This window comes from Xenopus tropicalis, chromosome 4 (assembly GCF_000004195.4).
Source record: "Xenopus tropicalis strain Nigerian chromosome 4, UCB_Xtro_10.0, whole genome shotgun sequence".
Classification (NCBI taxonomy): domain Eukaryota; kingdom Metazoa; phylum Chordata; class Amphibia; order Anura; family Pipidae; genus Xenopus; species Xenopus tropicalis.
In genome coordinates, this window is record NC_030680.2 from 117,819,148 (window position 1) to 117,839,100 (window position 19,953).

At 38.4% G+C, this 19,953-nt stretch overlaps 1 protein-coding gene across 1 annotated transcript; it reads right to left on the reverse strand.

The window, feature by feature from the left end:
- Nucleotides 1-329: 329 nt before the first annotated feature.
- uchl5 (ubiquitin C-terminal hydrolase L5) lies at nt 330-19,945 on the reverse strand. Its single transcript, XM_002939086.5, has 11 exons — nt 19,795-19,945; nt 17,850-17,913; nt 17,287-17,392; nt 15,765-15,890; nt 14,186-14,247; nt 11,308-11,438; nt 9,594-9,657; nt 9,161-9,263; nt 8,213-8,326; nt 7,356-7,454; nt 330-3,215 (listed from the first exon to the last, which is right to left on the reverse strand). Exons 1-11 carry the CDS (start codon nt 19,868-19,870, stop codon nt 3,171-3,173), a joined length of 990 nt encoding a protein of 329 aa, XP_002939132.1. The 5' UTR covers nt 19,871-19,945; the 3' UTR covers nt 330-3,170.
- Nucleotides 19,946-19,953: the final 8 nt, after the last annotated feature.

The following is a 19,953-nucleotide window of genomic DNA, read 5'->3' on the forward strand; positions in this document are numbered from 1 at the left end:
TTATTAAAATGGGATATCTCCTTGCCATAATCTAGTGTTTCCTCTAATAGAACTGCATGATCTTTTTAAGCTCCTGTCTATTTTATGAACAAACTGCAAACATATTTCTAACAGTTTACACAGTGTAATATGTTATTGAATATTTTTATATAATGGCATATTAATAGATAATCTTGAACATTCTTGTAACCTCTTGAATGAGGGGAGCACTTTGGTTTAGACATACAGTGCTGCAGAAAGGGCACAAGAGGATATTCCATCCGTATTTATTGCATTGGGGATGCTCAGTGCCTTTATAGATTGTTAATAGAAAGTGATTGCTCACAAGAGAATGTAAACAGCTCCTTTATTCAATATATATAATTATATATGACAGACAGTTACAGACCAAGCATCGAAAACAAATATATTCTCTCCAACCTCAGCTTGACAATGGCCAAAACATTCAGATAAGTTGAAAAAGTTCATTCTTTTGTTAGTGTATATATATCTCTCTCTGTAGACTTAGATTCTATAATATCTGATATAGGGAATTGTGTTTTTTTTCTTAGTCTGTAATTGGTGTATAAAAGTATTTTTATAATTGATTTATGGAACACTGCATCATCGAGTAAATTTATCGCTCACAAAACTATAGCTTCTGTACTACATCCACTTAATGGAAATGCTGTGGGGCTCATTTACTAACAAGGGGCACTATTGCACAATTTAACTACCAAAGCGATTTTTTTTTTGCTTTCATTATACTTTCCATTATAATTTTCCATTCATCTTTTTACTGCTGTAGTTTTTCCTAATGGGACTATTTTGACCACTGCCTACGTAACATTAATCTTAGGGATTCTGCATGGGTCATAAATGTTCTTCAGAATGTTCAGAGTTCCACAGACTAAAATCTAGAAGGCATACACCTGCTTGGTCAAGTACCAATTTCATCTAGGCCAATTCATATTTTAGTACTATAGAAACGAGTGGAATATTGCCACATCTCATCAGGCTACACCTGTACAGAGCAGATTTCAGCACTGAAATGGTGCAAGTATGCATTTTGGGACCAAAATGAGCTCTGTGTGCCGGCATGCAGGCCAATGCCATGGCTCAGGGTGCAGGTGCAGGGATAGGTCGATGGCAGTGTATGAGCTGATTCTTGGATAAACACTATCCATAGGCCAAGAATCAGCCCTGTGTGGCATTAGCCTTAGAATACAAATAATCTGTTTCTGCAGCTGCAATGCCTTGTCTCCAATGTCAATAATACTTTAAATAAGCGCTATATACTCAATGTTTTCTGAATGAGCACAGGCAAAATGCTGTATTTTTAGCAAATTAACTCAAAATCCTGTTTCAAATGACTATTACAGGATGCCAGGTATTCGGCTTACAGTATGGGAGTGCTTTTGCAGTTTCCAACAGGACTTCACATCATCATATGTACAGAAAAATCTGGAGGTTGGATCCTCAAGGATTCCATCATTTCTAGCCAACATACACTATCAGATCCCTTAAAGCTACACTTTTAGATATGCTCTACAAATGCCCACATGGTTTAGAAAAGAAAAAAAAAATTGTTTAATGTAAGAACTGATGTAAAGAAAACTTTTCCACTATAAATGTAACACTAAATGACTGTGGTAAGGCAGCATAATTCATACTGAGGAATGGCATCTAAAAAACAAACAGCTGCTGCACCATGAAGGGGGGGGGGGGTAACTTGCAGTGGAGGCAGAATGTCAGGTAATGAGAGGGGCTTATAAAGAAACTACAGGGCACATGTATATAGATGAAAATATCACTGCAACAGTATGCACAGCGCCAAGTGACAGAAAAATCACTGAGTTCCAACAGTGGCTCATTCTTAGCCAAACACTGCTCAGAAGGGAACTCTCCCAGAGGAGACTTACAGCCATCATGATATGTATGCAGTTCTAAAGCCTGCTCTCCTAAAAAGCAGATTTTAAAGAGGATTTATGTCAAGCTGTGACCAAAAGCTCACAAATGGACTATATACTCCCAAAGTATGTCCATTCCTAACACAGCCTAAGGCATACAAGTTATGGCTTCAGTAGTGGAGGAGCAGGGTTTGGTTTATTTATTTGCAACTATTGCAGTTCAATACTACTGATTAAAGGGGTGGTCCACCATTAAGTTCACTTTTAGAATTTTACAGAATGACCAACTTTTTGTAACTTTTTAATTGAATGTCATTTTTTTATTTTGTATAGTTTAATTATCTGCCATCTTCTTCTCCCACTGACCCCAGCAGCCAAAAAACTACTGTAATTGTTACTTTTACTTACATATATTTCTATGCAGGCCCTCTCCTACTCATATTCCAGTTTCCCATTCAACCTACTGCCAGGCTGCGAGGATAATTTAGACCCTAGCAACCAGATGTGCTGAAATACCAAACTGGACAACTGAACAAGAAGCTAATTCAACCTATAATTCAAAAACCACAAATAAAAAAATGAAGACCAATTTCAAATTGTCTCAGAATATCACTCTCAACATTATACTAAAAGTTCATTTTATGGTGAACAACCGCTTTAATGGCTATGTATGCCAGGTGACAATAGATAGTGAATATCCTGAGCTTAATTATTAAGCAGAAGACTGCAGGAAAGTATTATGATACAAGTATTTAGGAACAACTGTGACAAGGACAAAAATATGCAGTGTATACCCTCCCTTCATGATATCTGCAAATTGACTGTAGTTAAAAAGGGAAATGGCTTGGTAATACACAGCACAGGGACAATTTACGTTGTATACACAAACATGCTCACATTTATAGCCTCTTTTTTCCATTCTTTCCATAAGTGGAACAGCTTGTACTGTAGGTCACGTGTGTTGAATCTTTTCATAAACAGAGTGTTCATTAACATTTAAGAATGTGTATAACTCTTTGCAGCCCTAGAACCAAAGACATACAAAAACGTAATATGGAATTTTTTGTTCTAAAATGATATAGGATTATGAGGCCTAATGTACTGTAAACATGCACTGTGATGCAAAGGTTAAAAACCATGCTGAACTGTGCATACAAAATGCCTGTGCTCTGCACATATAATAATGTCTAAGAGAAGCCATGGTGGATTGTCTCCACTCGCTCTGTGACATGAAAAGGAAGAAGCTTTGTTTTCTGTTCTATTTTCAAAGTAGCAGGGGTATCATTTGGCTTCCTGCGCCCGTCTTGTGTTGTGTTTCTCTTTGGCCTGAAGAGAGAAAGAGACATATGTTACCTATTAGAGTCTGTTTGGGGGAAAATTAAGCTTTTTTTTTTTCTTTTTACTTGTTTTCAAATAAAGAAATTTTAAATTAACTAACAGCCTCTTAACTGGTGTTGACTCCTTGTATGCAACAAGATATGCTATTACAACTATGGTCACAAACAGCACATTGGGGTGGAACTCGCTGGTACTGTAGGTATTGTGTTTATTTGGAGGCACACAAACAATACACAATGAAACCTACAAAGCACTGCAGATGCTACTTTTTCAGCAAATGAATAAGAGCAGCCAATCACTGCTTGTGATTGGCTGCTCTTATTCATTTGCTGAAACAGTAGCATCTGTGTTAATTCCACACGTTACTTTCCAGGGAACACAAAAGTATGTTGCATGAAAAGTAAATTGCATCACCAGGGCTGTGGAGTCTGTACATAAATCTTTCTACTATGACTCCAATTCCTTAGTTTATGGCACCACCGACTCAGACTCCAGGTACCCAAAACTGCTTCCGACCCCAGCAGGGCTGTGAAGTCTGTACATAAATCCTATGACTCAAATTGCTTGGTTTATGGGACCATTAGCTCCAACTCCAACCCTCATTTCTCCCTCTGCCTAATGCCTATATCATACTCTTCATGTAACACAAGTGGAGGAAATAAAAGGTACTCAGCATACAAGCTACCAAGACAAACTGGAACACAACTTTCTTACAAAAGCTATGTGACCTGGGACACCACCTACCAATATAGTCACATAGTTTCTTTACTAAGGGTGCTGGGAATGGTTATGGGAATAGTGTGTGCGCTTTCAGGCAGTTGTTCCTAGTGCCAGTCAGGGAGAAGGAGAGTTCTCCTAACGTTTTCTTTCTTTTGTCGCCGTGAGTACTCTCTTTAGGCACAGACATTGCTATTGGGTACAGTCTATGACTACATAGATAATTGCAGTAGACTTAGGCTGGACTGTGCAGATAATGGAGAGAAAGGCCAACCCAAACGGACAAGGGGCATAGCTGCAAAAGGTGCTCTCTCCAGTGATGCAAACTAAAGAAACCGCCAGAATAAGTAATCTCCTCCTGCCTGGAGTACTGGCACAGCTCAAGCATTTATATTCACAGCAACATGGCCGTAGTGATGGGGGGGTGGGGTGTAATGATGCAGTGAAATGATTATACATGTATTTATCAACAGGAAAATAAATACACAGAAAATGGTTTTTGGTGTACATTTCTCCTATGTGACAGTGTTCAATCCCAAAAGTAACCATTATATGAGCCAGCACTGTATGCGGGGACTACATGGAGAACTAACCGCAAGGCCAGACTGCTGCAGGACTGAAGGAAAGTAACCTTTAACATTAGTGGCTAAAAAACAAACAAAACCACACACAATAAAATGAGCATTTTTCTGCTTTCCCTAAGAGCAATTTGGAAGTCTGTAGCAGTTTATTCTAAACACATACTGTAGATTTAATGAAGCAAATCCACAACGACGCACACGGAAATGTGTTTTCATTAGCACAAGAGGAGAGGTCTCTCAATCCCCATGCCACACCAGGCAATGTAATGTTAGTGCATCAGGAAACCTGACTCACATCTACTTCAATAAGAGTCCAAATAGACTTGGATCTGAAATTCTGTTATACACAACTCATGATGGAAAAAAGCAGCACTCCAAGCCCTGAGGCCATGAAATAACTCATCTGGGCATGAGTACAGGTGAGCTCACTGACTGACTAAGCTGTCCTGGAGGTGACCTTGCCATGCCCAATCAACATTCGGGGTGTACGTGAGGCGGTACAGAAGCATAAAGCTATACACACTGCACAGGTCTGCCAAAAAGTGAACATCTAAGGTTAGTTACCTAAGGGCTCTGGCACACAGGGAGATTAGTCGCCCACGACAAATCTCCCTGTTCGCGGGAACTAATCTTCCCGGAATGCCATCCCACCGGCGAAAATGTAAATCGTTGGTGGGATGGCATACGCAGCTGCGCGATTTCCCTGAAATCGCGGAAGTTTCCTTTCAAGGCAAGCGAACAGGGAGATTTGTTGTGGCCGACTAATCTCCCCGTGTACCAGAGCCCTAATAGGGAAACTTCGGGCCCTGTCTCCAGTCCCCAAGCGCGCATGCACAGTAAGCGTTCGGTGATGTCATTTGATGCATATACACACGCGCAGGTAAACTTTTTGGCTTTAGCAGGGATTTTGTGCATGCCCATGATATCCCTCCCCGAAATGTGTGTGACATTGTAATGTAATTTCCGGTACCAAGAAAAAAGGTTGGCACGCCACTTTCTCCCCCCGAGCACTGGAGTGCGTAGGTTGAGAGCTCTGTTGAAGTGGGATAGCATTTTTAGGAGATTAGTTGCCCGTGGTAAAGCAGAGAGTGAGTAACCAACTTGTGCCATCAACCAAACAGGAGTCCAATATGCAGGGGAAATGTGTGTGTACAGGCAATGATTGCACTTGTTTTAAACAAGAAGTAATATACTGCCCTTTAGAGAGAGATGCAGCAAGCTATATGCCCTTCTGTACGTATACATGGTAGCCAGTGCCTTTAGACAAGACGTTTTTAAAGAGCCTTTAAAAGCAAACCGACAACTATAACAAGAGTAAGAAAAAGTGCACATGCTGTTTTGGCGCCATACAGAGGCAGAGGGCTGAAACTGCACTATACATACTACGCACAAATGCACGAGGGAGTAATACATTTCAGATAAATCAAATATACACACTCCATGACAGACATTCCTATTTGATCTTTTTTCCTATCTGCCTAAAAATCTTTAAAGAAAAAAATGTAAATATAACTTTGGTAACCATACAGAATAGAGTTACAATGCCGAGTAATAAATTACAATAAATTTTTCCCTAATAAAATGCCCCCATCGAGCACCAAGCCACCAGAAGTTCCCATGTTGGGTGACACACAGCCGTATAATAAGCAAGGCTCCCGATTTGCTCATTATGCGCATGACGTAGGAGCTGGGGGCAAACGCTCGTTATGTGCCCCAACAGCCGCACCAGGGTAGCACCTTCCTGCTGCCAATGGCTTACTGCTTGCAGGGGGAATTTGTTTGGAAAAAATCTCGTTTCCCCAGCCAGAGTACAGGCTCTATTAGCCCGCACCTTTAGTGGGGGAAACAATTTTGTGATGATATACACATTAAAGGGTAATGTTTTTTTAAAATTGGCTCAAAATATGTGCTTAACATTATTTAGCATATTCTTTTAATTAAGACATACCTATGGCTTTTGTTATTTCCAGTCCACAGATATCCGTCTCCCACCGAGCTGCTTCTTATCACAAAACCTAACAAAGCCTGCAGCTTAAGTTTGTTTATACCAGACTAGAGGTAAAAATGCTCATGGCTTCAGGATATTTGCAACTGTAGTAGAAAACTTGGCAGGAAAAACACTGTCCAACCTTGGGCAGTTCCACAAGAAAAAGTACTACAGAGATGTTGGCATGGAGGTTGGGCAAAAAACACACGGAATACACAAGGACCCAAAATGCCAATGTGTAGACCAAGAAATTCCTACTGGATATTTGACTAGATACATTAACAGGAATTGCCATAGTGATTGTCAATGTATTTTTCATAGAGCTTAGCGGATAACCAACACCATCTAGTGGTTGAAAATGAGACTTCCCAAAACAAGTGACCTGGATATTCTCACCAATAAAAATAAAGAACATTCATACACAGATGTGCTCATTTATACATAAGCTCACAGAGAAAAATGTGTTACTTTGGGTACTTGAAAAAAAATCAGAGATTTGACCCTCACTGGGGTTCATGTCAAACTCAAACAGAAAATTACTGTATATATTACTATTTGTTTAAATCAGGACAATCTTTCAGTTTTTGGAGTAAGTCTGGTGGTTATAAATTAGCAGACACAAAGGTGATGAAGTTTACACAATCAATACCATTCTGGGATGGAGACTAGAACGGCTCACTTGTACATTACTTAACAGCACCGAAAACATCTGTATGAAATATTTTCCTAAATGAAACCTCTCCAGTATTTTTAAAACTCATTTGTATGTTTAAATAATTTGCCAGTGCTATGACAATAGGAAGGTGTTCTCATGTCCATTCTTCATATGAGAATAACACGTACCTTTTCTACTAAGGGTATTAACTGCTGATGCTCTGCTAGAGTCTTCAACAACTCCATGATGAATGGAAGGTAGTTATGTTTTCTTCTGATATTTTCAATCTAATGGAGAAAACAAAAGAAGTTAATGCAAATGCATCATGCACCTCTGCATAACACATTCATAGAACTTTTTAAAGCGATAAAAAGAGAATATCAAGGCTCAGTTACAGAACCCCTAGGACTAAACACAGCAACACTGATCAATACAAATTCACAGGCACTGCTTATCAGGAGTGTGTGTTTTGTTCTATACATCCAGCCCATCTGCCTTAACAATCCTGTATCTGTTCTTTTCTCATGTCAAAAAAAAAAAAGTTTTAAAAATAACAGATATATTTTCCAGAAACTGGTTATGGAGAAAACAGTAAAATTTGGCACTGCCATTTCTTAGAGACCTTGTTTGACAAACAATGTTTTTTTATTTATTTATGCAATAATTACACAGCATGTGTTACTGATAACTAAAATGTTTCATAGCAGCTTAATGGGCATGTAAATTCTATTTCACTGGGGGATGCCAAAATATTAGTTACCCCATTATGTATGACAACAGTGCTATTTACATAGAGATCAGTAACTCATTACAGCTGCTGCTTTTCAACCCTCTTCATAAATATGCCCCAAGTCATTATTATGCACTTAGTTTAAATGTCATTTTCTGAACTAGACAACTAGAGCTCTTCCCAACAAGTCTAAGAACAGGCTTATCAGTCTCCAATGCTTGCAAAGGTATCCAGCTCAGCAAGGATCATTAATCTTCCATGTATTATCTTGATCTGATCAAAGAAAATCCAGGCAGGGAAAGAATAAAATCTCACCTTGTATCTTTTGATCTTTTGGTTTTCCTCTTCTATAAGAAGCTGGTATTTTGCTATTTCAGACTGCATGGAGCTCATAAGAGTGCTGCCCTGATCAGTGTCCATAGGCTCTTCCTGTATTACCAGGCAAAGGACAGAATTATTACAGGTAAGAAGGTACAATGATCTAAGATGAAGTAAACTAAGAATTTCATTGTACAGCTAAAATAAATATTCACCAGTAAAACCAGAAATCTAAATCCTACAGAATGAGGCAGGCCAACTTGTGTTGGCCAATCCTCCAGAAACCAAAAGGTCTGCTAACATGTTTTATATTTTCAGATTATGGTTATTTGTGCTGTGCCTAAAATGCCTTCATTTCTCAGTACCTATACAAAAATGGCATCAGACACCATTATTTAGTGGTCAAATAGTCCCTTAAAAGTAGAGCTAAATTTATTTTTTAACTAGTAAGCATTTAGGATTTCAACCTTCATCTTGCTCTGTAGATATTAGTATCACACCTTGGATATTCTGATTGTTCAAGAACTCATCCAGGCCCCTCTTAAAGGCATTAACAGAATCTGCCATTACCACATCTCTAGGAAGGGCATTCCACAACCTCACTGCCCTCAACGTGAAAAACCACCTACGCTGCTTCAAATGGAAGCTCCGTTCCTCTAATCTAAGAGAGAGAGAACTAAACAAAAGCTAGGACTGCTTACAAAGTAAAGGCTCTTCATCACTTAAAACCATGTAGTTTTTGCACCTCTATTCTATGAAACCATGTGTGTGAAAAAGAAAACACCAATTCTATAGCCATGTGGCTTAACATCACAAGAGTTTAAGGGTTTGGATGCAGTTCAGCCAGGCACTTGGATTGGACCAAAACACAAAGTGAACCTGGGATTCAGTGCATCCCTAACTTGGAAGACTGAATACATTAGTAAAGACGCAGTCATTTCTGACCTCTGCAAGCCGCCTCTGCAAATCCGTAATCTTCTGCTCGTAGATCTTCTTTCTGTCTGAAACAATAGCCATCAGATTGAACCGTATCTCACCTTCACAGTACCTGATGCAAAATAAAACATGCAGTGAAGTTTAAATGTATCCTGTAATACAGAGAGAACATTAAGTGTGACACTAACTGCTACACTTTGTATACAAGTCATTGAATACAATAACTGTGTTCACAATTTGAAAACCTCTTTAAAGTAAAGAATAAAGCAGATGCCACAGATAAGAGGGTTAATATGCTGTGGACCATAAAGTCAGAAGGAAGCTACATATAAAGGTGTAAGGTAAGACCTTCATATTCTCATTGTCCTGGTGCCTACAACAGTGCACATGTGAAAGCTGAAATAGCATTAGTGCTAGTTACTAATAGGTTGAAGCCACTTACTTCTGCATTCGTTTCTCTATAACAGGTCTGGCTGCACTGATCCATTCATCTTCCTTACATGGTCCTACAGGAAGAATTAAAGCAAAATGGCAAAATGAGAAATTACATGTATGTAGGTGATACACGCAAAAGCAAAATTAAGTTTTATTTTATTTTATTTTTTTTTAAATCTATGGCTGTAATCAAACTCAGTAGCCAAGTGCTAAAAGGTGCACTGAGCAACAGCAGCCACCAAAATACCCTCCAATTCGGCCATTATGATCACTCAGAGGGCCCTGTATTCTGTCTCATGTAAATTCTGTACCACAAACAGCTCAACTTCAGATCTCTCACCTACGTCCTAGAATAGAGTGAAGCTCCACCACATTTTGTTGAGCTCTCCTCCTTTCTGACTGTACAGGTGGTTGAAGACGTGCCAACTGCACATGCTTGCTGACTCTTCTCCAATGGAAAACAATCAGGCATGCACAATAGGCACCTCTTCGACCATCTTCACAGTCAGAGAGAGAAGGAAAACTTAGAAGAGAACGGAGTGGAGCTTCATACTAGACTAAGAAGTAGCTGAGAGAACTACATTTGAGGTGAGAAAGGTATGTTATTCTGGGAACAGTATAAATACAGAGTCTTTTATCATAAAAAGCTTACGCTTTATCAGAAAGCCCTAATTTAGTTCCTATTGATGACTTCTTATGACTCCTTGCAACCTGGAGAAAGCTGCATAATCTTTTAATGCTTCAGAAAAAGCAAGCCTAGATTATAAATTGTGTGTGTGTGTCACACTTTCATTTCTAAGCATTAGAATTTATTTTCCAAATATAAGACTCAGAACAGAAAACATTTTAATATCTTAGCAAAAAAATTCTGTGTGTGATAAAGTTACATTTTTAAAGTTAAAATCATTAGCTGTTTCAAAGCTCTATTCTGAGGAGTGGGCACAGTCAAATCCTTATACATTCTAATAAGTGGATCCACCCACCAGTCCAGGAAGTTCAGCTCCAAGTGATTCATCGTCAGAAAAAACAAACCAGTCATATCCCCAAGTCACAGTGACATATCAGGGCTAGCTTTTCTAAAGCCAAGAAGTCTAAATTGTATTGGAAAACCTCCTGTTCTACTCAGTTCCAAAAAAATTAGTAAGCCAGAAGGTTTTTCATGGTTTTCCCATCTAACATACTTGTGTAGAGCAGTAAATACAAGTTCTATGTATAAACTTTAGTTTGCATATTAGCACCTGTTGTTCCTATAGAACAGGGATACCCAAACTTTTTAACCCATAATTCACATTTAAATGTTGCCACAATTGGTGAGCAAAATGCTGCTCTAGAGCCACTGTTTGGGGATCACTGCTAAAAATAACATATGAAATGCAATTATTCTTTTATTAAATTCAGCTACAAAGAAAGGTCAAAATAATTTTACTGCATCTTCAAATGCTGAAGAAAGGCTTCATTTCGGGATCCATTTGCAAGAATACGGATAATGACAACCTCCCTTTTTTTCCTAGTGATATGTGACTGTTACTAAAAAGGACAAGGTGCATGGTAGCAATTCCCATTTACTTTGAATTGTGGAGGTTTCTAGTGTTTTGTCCCTCTCCCAATGAGCAACAGAATGCTAACAATCTCATGTATCATTACCCTAATAGTTCATGGGTTACTGTGACTCCTTACATTTGTGATACTGTGTCAAAGGGATGACCCAAGCGAAACCTTACCTAAATCAATTGGTCCATCCCTTAAGCCGTCCAGTTCATAAAGCCTCCCATTGACTGGAACATAGCTGACAAAGTGAAAGGCATCATCATCCTTCGTTGTGGATTTAGCATCAAACTCAAACATTTGTTGCCTGTGGGTTTTAAACAAAAGGGGGATATTAGAAAGTGTATATAGATGCATTTAAATAAAAATAAACTTTTTTTTACTATCAGCCTCTAAGTATATGTTGAAAGTTGAAATTTTAGTCAGCTTTGTCCTATAGTTTGATATTTTACCCTAACTGCTATCAATTTACCTGCAAGCAAAGAATTAAAATAAATCACCATAACTTCAGTGATCAAGATCTATGCCGTAAATTTATATAACTGCCCTGTGACCATGTTATTGTTTAAGGCTTCACTGCTCTTTTTCATAGTTTACATTGCTAATAAAGGCTTTTGTGTCATGATTTTTGCCATAAATTTACAGGTCTAGAGAAGTCACACAGCTCAGCCCCATCCGCCTCTCTCCTCTAGGGTTGGGAAGTGATTTGGAAGCTTGTTAATAATCTGATTTCTGTGCATGACTTGGACAAGACTTACTGTTCCAGGCTGCTGCCCAAACATGATGCCGGGAAACTGGTTGGCAGAGTAATGTAGGCGGAACACGACAAGTTTCTGTAAGTGTGTGTTGGGGAGGGGGTTGTTTTATTCTCACTTACGTTGCTTAGATCTATGAGAACACTGTGTTGACATATCTGTGTTTGGAGTTGTAAGAATGTATCAATGAATGGTAATTCTAAAATACATTTTGGTTATATACCTTAGGCTTTGACTACACAGAATATTTGTCTTTTCCTTAATTCTAAGCCGGAAATACAACCCCCCACTCTTTCACAAGCCACTGATGGAACCTTTTATTACTTAAATGTGGCAACAGTATTAGAACAAGGGTCAATTCTGGGAACTTTGGCACCAGTGATTTTTAGTAGTTCAGGAGGCTCTAAATCACCGCCTGATTGCATGGTAAACCAACTGCCTAAAAGCACCCTAAGCTCTTGTTAAAGGATGGACTGCCACATTTCCAAACAAGGAATGTCTGAAAATGATTGCATAAATATTTTCAGACGACTGACATAGCAGACAATGGGGAGAGGTAGACAATTATTTGGTGCTGCCTCCTGAGCTACTTAAAAGAGAATTAAACCCTAAAAATGAATATGTCTAGGAATGCAGTACAGGTATAGGACCAGTTATCCAGAATGCTCGGGACCAAGGGTCTTTCCGTAATTTGGATCTTTGTACCTTAAGTCTATTAAAAAATCAATTAAACATTAATTAAACTCAATAAGATTATTTTGCATCCAGTAAGGATTAATTATATCTTAGTTTGGATTAAATACAAAAGCACGGTTTTATTTTTACAGAGAAAAAGGAAATCAATTTTAAAAATCTGAATTATTTGATTAAAATGGAGTCTATGGGAGGCAGGCTTTCCGTAATTTGGAGCTTTCTGGATATCGGGTTTCCGGATAACGGATGCAATACCTGTATTTTTTATACTAAACTTACTGAACCAACCAAAAGGTTTAGCATCTCTATTGTTGTTTTGATTGATTTAAGCCTTTAAAGTTGTGCACAGGGGGTCACCATCTTGTATTCTGTTAGAATCACTTCTTTTGTTAAACTTAAACTTATTGACTAAGTATATTGCATAACAAATGCTGCATATCCAGCAAGACAAGAAACCATTCAAAGGATCAACCTGTCAGGTGATGTCAGATTACTTGGTGGAAGAGTGAGGGCTTGTACAGTTACTGACCAACTCATGACACCACATGTATTGCCTATAGCAGGTATAGTATCCTGTTTTGAAATATCAACACGGTTTGTAATGGGAGTTATGAAAATCAATGCATAAAAAATAATTCAAAAAAGCAAATGAAAAATAATGTCACAATTTTTTAATTATTGAGTTTATAGTATCAGAGATTGTTTTCTCCAACAAATGAATTAGCATTCTAGTACGAGAGCAGAGGAAACTCGATGACTTTCTCTGCCACTTCCAAATAACCTTGCCAGTAAGCACTCAGTAAGTCTTTTAAAAAGCATTGTGTTTACACACTGGTCTGGAAAGTACAGGCCCCTGGCCAAGTCATGCTCTGGCATAGAGGAACATTAATACTACAAACTTTTGTAAACTGAAAAAACACTGCCATCCAATTACAGAAAAGTTTTACCATAAAGGGAAGTATTTGTTTGTTTGAAGGAAAACAATGTAGGTCTCTATAAAAATATAATGCATAAACAAGCTCATATGTAAAGCCCTGCTTCATCTAAATAAACCAATTCCAAGTAGTAGTATGTGCTATTGGGTAATCCTAAATAGAAACTGCCATTTTAAGAATTAAGGGCCACCCCTGGGATCACACATACATGCTAGGCCCCATCAGCTAATAAATGGACAGAGTTCTCTCTTTTGCTCCCCTGTTACAATTAAAGCTGCATTATTTCTGGTCATGTGATCTCTGAGGAAGCGAACAGAGGTACCCTGATAACTGTACAAAATGCTGGTTTCCTGCTTATTAGCTTCCATTTCAGACAATCAGAAGTGCCAAGGGGAGGTGATGGACGTATGTCTTTTTTCAACCCAACTTACTATGTTACTATGAGCTCAGAACCACTAATTCTTATAAATGGCGTTTCACCAACAAGTGTAGATTCAGAGAAACATGCAGCACTTCCCACTGTAACACTTAAATGACATGATGCATATCCCCAAATAAATTTATACTGTGGAAATGGGAGCCCCCACAATTATTCAGTACACCCCCTCAAAACAATAAATCCCTGCTTCACTCTGCTGCAGAAGGGAAATAAACTTGCACAAACTTGTTACCTGGCAAAACTGTTGTGAACTTGTCGGATCACTTCTGAATTGCTTAGAGCCAGTCCTTTCATCTAAAACAGAGCACACACACCAAGACTGTTATCCAGCACCAAGTTAAGAGCTAATTTATTTACAGACACAAGATAAATATGCTAGTGATGCACGCAAATATTATGTTAAGGTAGGAAGGAGGGGTTAAGTGCATGTGAACCAGAAGAAACCATATAAGGTTGTAATGTCTAACACTTGGCTATTGGAGGCAGTGATAGTTAGGTCATGAGTTTTTTGATCTACACCAGACCCAGTCTCCCAGTTTGCCAATAATATCACAAATGGACAGTGATGTCATGGTTACATCACATAAGGAAAGGAGGTTAGTGAAAGTTCCAAGTATCAATGGGAAAAGGGCCTTGCTTTGTGTCTGACCTGCCATCCTGTTTCTGGTTGACCTGCCCATTAATCGATGGTGCTTAAACTGAGATACAGGTCTGCATTAGCTGGAGCACTGATGTCCAACTGGTGGCCCAAGGGCCGCATCCAGATTCAGGCTGTAAGCCGCTGCATTGTTCACACCTGAAAGACCCTGCATTGAGCACGGTTGCCTGTGTGTACCATACTCTGCCTGCCCTATGTTTCCTATGAGAGGTGAACCTGCAGTGGGTTTGTCCAGAGAGTTTGTTGGCATTTAGAAATAGTTGTTAAGGAGCCCCTAAGGTGTGTAATTATGTGCTAGGGGTGGCTGTGCTAGCCACAGGGAAGAAGGAGGGATGTGGATTTAAGGGTAGGGCTTGATATGAATTAATGAACTATAAGGACTATGAACTGGATTACTATGCTGCAGGTCATTATTGCCAGGCTCCAAGGCCATCCCTACTGGCATGGCTAGCAGTAAAAGTTGGGCTTTATTTAATATATGGGATTATGGAGTTTTTACAATGATTACTGCAAAGAGCTTGTAACAACACAAAGAATGTAAGTTCAACATTTTAAATTATATTAAGAATATATTTTTCTCTCTTTTGCTATAGTTTCTTTTGGCTGGGGGGGGGGGCCTCAGGAATCTTTTGCAGGTGTTTAGAGTTAATTGGTTAATTCAGATGATTAGGTTAATAGCTCGTTTAGAGAACCTTTTCATGATATGCAAATTTTTTGAGATAGGAGTTTTGGGTTTTCATGAGCTGTATGCCAAAGTCATCAATATTAAACTAAAAGGCTTGAACTACTTCAGTTGTGTGTGATGAATCTAAAATATATGAAGGTCTAATGTTTATCAGTACATTACAGAAAATAATGAACTTTAACACAATATGCTAATTTTTTGAGAAGGACCTGTATAGAAGGGGCAGAGACAGAAAAGGAAATTTAAAGAAATACAAGCAAAGAACATGCTCTACTGTTAATCATATAATATTCATACATGCATAAAATAGTAACATCATGATCCCTAAATATAATGTATTCTGCTAGTCTTACAAAAGGAGGGTAGAAGCATAGACTTATAGACTGAAAAAGTGAGCAAAAAATAAAGAGTAATCAGAAAAATGAAAAGGATGAGGATGACAGTACAATATGTTTCAGAATTACTTACAGCGGCATCAAAGCTTTGGGTGAATTCTTTGAATTCAGACAGAGTTTCTCCTAAATGTACATCAGTATGTGTGGTGTTCAGCAAAATACTGATGATGGCTTGTGTTGCACACGCGTTATTTATTACCTGTTTAAACAGACACAAACTTCACTACTAGAGAAAAACAAAAGTTTCTTGTAAAAAAATACCAATACAAATACCATACGTAACATAAGTAACAGCCCAAGAAATGATGTATGCAGAGAAAAGTAGGATGGCTTAGGATTATTTTAAAACAATCTAGTACAATATACTTATAAAAATAATTCCAGCTACTGGTCCTGCCATCCTTAGGGCTGTGAGGGACAAGGAGGGATGGCATTTCGCGCGGTGACTAATCTCCCCGTGTGTCACAGCCCTTAAAGATGCTTACCCAAAGTGCTACAGTATATTTCATAACAGGAATTGAACTAGCTAGAAAACAACACTGCAAAGTCATTCTCATTAAAGGTAATTACATTTTAAACTCCTAGTTTATCTCTAGATATCAATAAACATAGCTGCAAAATCAGTGCCTGCAAGGATTGATGCTATTTTTTCATGAGTTCAGATGTGTTTCATGTGTTCATTTATGACTTAAAAGGCAGCAGCTGGCTAAGTCTGGCTGAGTATTTAGTTTAGTGCTCCTGCCAATAAGTTGGAACCCAATAGTGCTCCAATCCAAAAGTAAACCACCACAGGTACGGAGTCATCCAATTCAACTATTCATTTACTAAAGGTCATTTTTTTTTGTGCAAAAAAAAATAAAAAACAAAAATTTTTTGTCATTTATTATGCACCAAAATTGCAACAAATTTTACCAATTGATAGATACGCTTCTAAAAATCCCAAAGGAATAAAGAGAAAGTGGGTAAGTTCTTATGTATTAAGTTCTAAACTCTAATTTTGATAAATCTGCTACTAAAGGTCTGTACCTACCAGGATTACAAGGGTGAAGACACACGGAGCTACTAGTAGAAGCTACTTGTCGTGGATACTAAAATAGACAATGTTGATCATTTACTGATAACTGTCTCTACATGGCAAGTCTCAGTATTGTCTACGAAAAGGTATTTTCTGGAATTTAGTAGCTGTGAAAAAGTAGCTGCATCTAGTAGCCCAGTGTGTCTTCACCTTTACTAAACAGAAAAAGGACATTAACCTTGTTTTGGCACTGTGACTTAAAATATGTGGGGTCATGCAATAAAAGGCACAGTAACCACAAGACTTCCCTATAGCATCCTAGGAACATAAACCTAAACCACTTATGGCTATTAGTAACAGCTTGGGTACACACACGGAATGATTACACTGATCCAAAAGATTGCCTTCAATGCCTTTTACGTGTATGTGTTTCCTCTACCTAGATTAATTTGTTCTTTATAATCTTTATTTCTCTGATTGGAAAGAAGTCACTACTTTGACTCTTTAAAATGGCTACAATACAAGGCAGAGGTAATGTATAAGAAATGGATTTCCTGGACTATGTTTAAAACAATGATACCTGTTTAGCAAAGAAGATTGTGTCCAACCTGGAGTCTTGAACAACAGATCCAGCTGGTTCTTCTCCTGGCTGCCACTTGAAGAGGAAGATTAATCCTTGAACTGGTCTGTAAACAACAAAAACAATTTATATTCTTGAAACAGAAATTAAGGCTTTTGTCACACAGGAGCCGCCGATTGCTCAGTCTGGATCTATATTCTACTGTCATGTAAGATATGCGGCCTGTATGTGGACATATAGCCTGCAAGTCAAAAAGACCCAGCTGACTTTTCCAAATGAACAGCAAGTGTTAATTACCATTACGTTCTAGGCTAATGACAAGGGACATTTTTTTGCCAATGCCACCCAGCACAAAGCAACATTGGTTGGCTGCAAAGTGCCCAGCAGAATCCTACATTGAAATGTTTTGTTTTTTTTTTTACATTTATTTACACACCTTGACTGATATTTTAGCCTTACTTACACAGGGGCTACAAACAGCACCCTTAGTTTTATTAAGACTAGGACCATAACTGTGTTATGTGTAAAGTAATAAATTCTTCCATAAAACGACAAGCACTTACTGCAAATCTTCAAAGTGTTCTTGTTCCAAACTCCAGATTTCTTCTACTTGTATTCCTCGACAGCCTAGGCAATAGCAACAAATTTATGATTTTAACTCAACGGTTACTAGCAGTACACTTAAAACTGGCACTAAACATACTTTCTGGTAAGTACCCATAGGAATGAACTATTGGAGCTCTTTGTGGATAATGATCGACAGAATTTACTCACCAACTCATTATCTACTAGCGTACCCCTTTTAGGGCGCCCATTTTCTAAACTGTTTAAATTTGATTAGTTCATACTGTTGTTCTTCTAAAAGGATGAAGGGATAAAAAAAAGGTGTCTCTAGTTTTTTATTACTAACCTATGGTTTATTATTAGTAGCCATTTATATTTAGGGATGTACTTTTTACCAACAGGCTCTTAAACCATAAATATGTCCTGTTTTTCTTCATTATAGAGCATAAAAGCACTGGACAGTTATATGTAGGAGACTTTAATTATTTCCACATAAGATTTTTCTGATGTGGTGGTTAAGTCAATTTAGGAAAAGAACAGATTGCTACAAGGGATGGAACACCGTCACAGTACTTCTTAACCAGCTGCCACCAGGAAAACATGTCATCACATGGAAATAAGAACTGGAACTTTTCAACACCTTCTGCCCAAACTGCTCTCAACTGGTTTGTCTATTAAAGTGAAGGAATTACCCTTTAAATTAATGTTCAGTGACCCTTTAATGAGTACTGGAGAATTCACATTTAGTTTGTATCTCAAACAGGAGTAATGTCTGCTGCTCTAACAGGAAGCACTAAATATACATGATGTATTGCATCGTCTTTACATTGTACTGGAACAGTCTCTCAAGTAAAGTTAGCACAAAGGATTACAGTAAAAATGCCCCAAATATCCTGGCTTGTTTACTAACTGGGCAAATTAGTTTTACTCCAGTAACCTATACTAACCAATAGGCAATTAGCCTAAATCATTCTAGTGTAGTACCCTGCTGAGTTTTATTATATAGCTGTAATAATAGATACAATAGTTGCTAACATGCAACAGATGCTGACATTTATCAAGTAATGTAGTAAATTGTAACAGTTCAGAGTCTGGACCTGGATTACTGAGCTGCCAGACTGCAACACCACTGAGAGAAGTTAAAAGTTTGCTGGAACTGCACTCTAGACGGCCCTGAAATACAATGACTGAATAAACTGAAAGAAAGGGTATTTTGTGTTTTAAATTAACTTTACATATTAACATACTATTCAATTTTAACTGGTCTTCACATTGTTTTTATTTAATTATCTCCCTACCTTTCTCCATCTTGCAATATAAAATGCTGTGTGGTTGTTGGGAGAGGAGGGTTACAGACCCCAACAAGCAGAAAACTGTTGCTCTGGGTGGCTACAGTTTTTATTATTATTATTATCATTAACATTTATTTATAAAGCGCCAACATATTCCGCAGCGCTGTACAATAAGTGAGTTTCATACATTGGACATACAGAGTAACATATAAAGCAATCAATAACCGATACAAGAGGTGAAGAGAGCCCTGCCCAAAAGAGCTTACAATTTTTCCATTGTATTGTTCTATTTAGGCCCTTTCCTATTCATTTCCAAGCCTTTTATTCAGACTGCTACGGCCTTGTTGCTAGGGTGAATTTGACCCTAGCAACCACACTTACGGAAATGACAAACAAGATAGCTGCTAAAAATAAGGCTAAATCATCCACAACCCGCAAAAAACCACATAGAAAACACTTGCAGATTGTGCCAGAATATCATATTAAAGTGTTAATGTGAAGCCCCTTAAGGACTCCCCCTCCGCACCGCGTGTTGTATGAATGTGGCGCTTTTAGCGCTCTATGAAGGTGCATGTGCGCTCTCCTGCGCCCAACCTGCCTCACATGCGTGTTGCTAAAGGTAAAAGCACACAAGGCCGGAAAGGCAACGCACCAAAGCCTTTGATTAGCTCGGTAAACACCCCGGGGTCGCTCTCCATCAGGCACCATTCTCCCGCACTGCCCGCCATCTCTCACAAGCACCACCGCTTTGCATCAAGCGCGGCTCCACTAGATGATCAAATGGGCGAAGGAAATAAACGTCACAGCATGG

What these genes read in the sequence shown, in the direction of transcription:
- uchl5 (XM_002939086.5), bottom strand. Translation starts at nt 19,870, where the DNA reads ATGGCGGGCAGTGCGGGAGAATGGTGCCTGATGGAGAGCGACCCCGGG. An exon ending in CGAGCTAATCAAAGGCTTTG is followed by an intron (nt 17,914 to 19,794) that starts GTGCGTTGCCTT and finishes GCTATTGCCTAG; the next exon opens with GCTGTCGAGGAATACAAGTA. An exon ending in GAACACTTTGAAGATTTGCA is followed by an intron (nt 17,393 to 17,849) that starts GTAAGTGCTTGT and finishes TGTTGTTTACAG; the next exon opens with ACCAGTTCAAGGATTAATCT.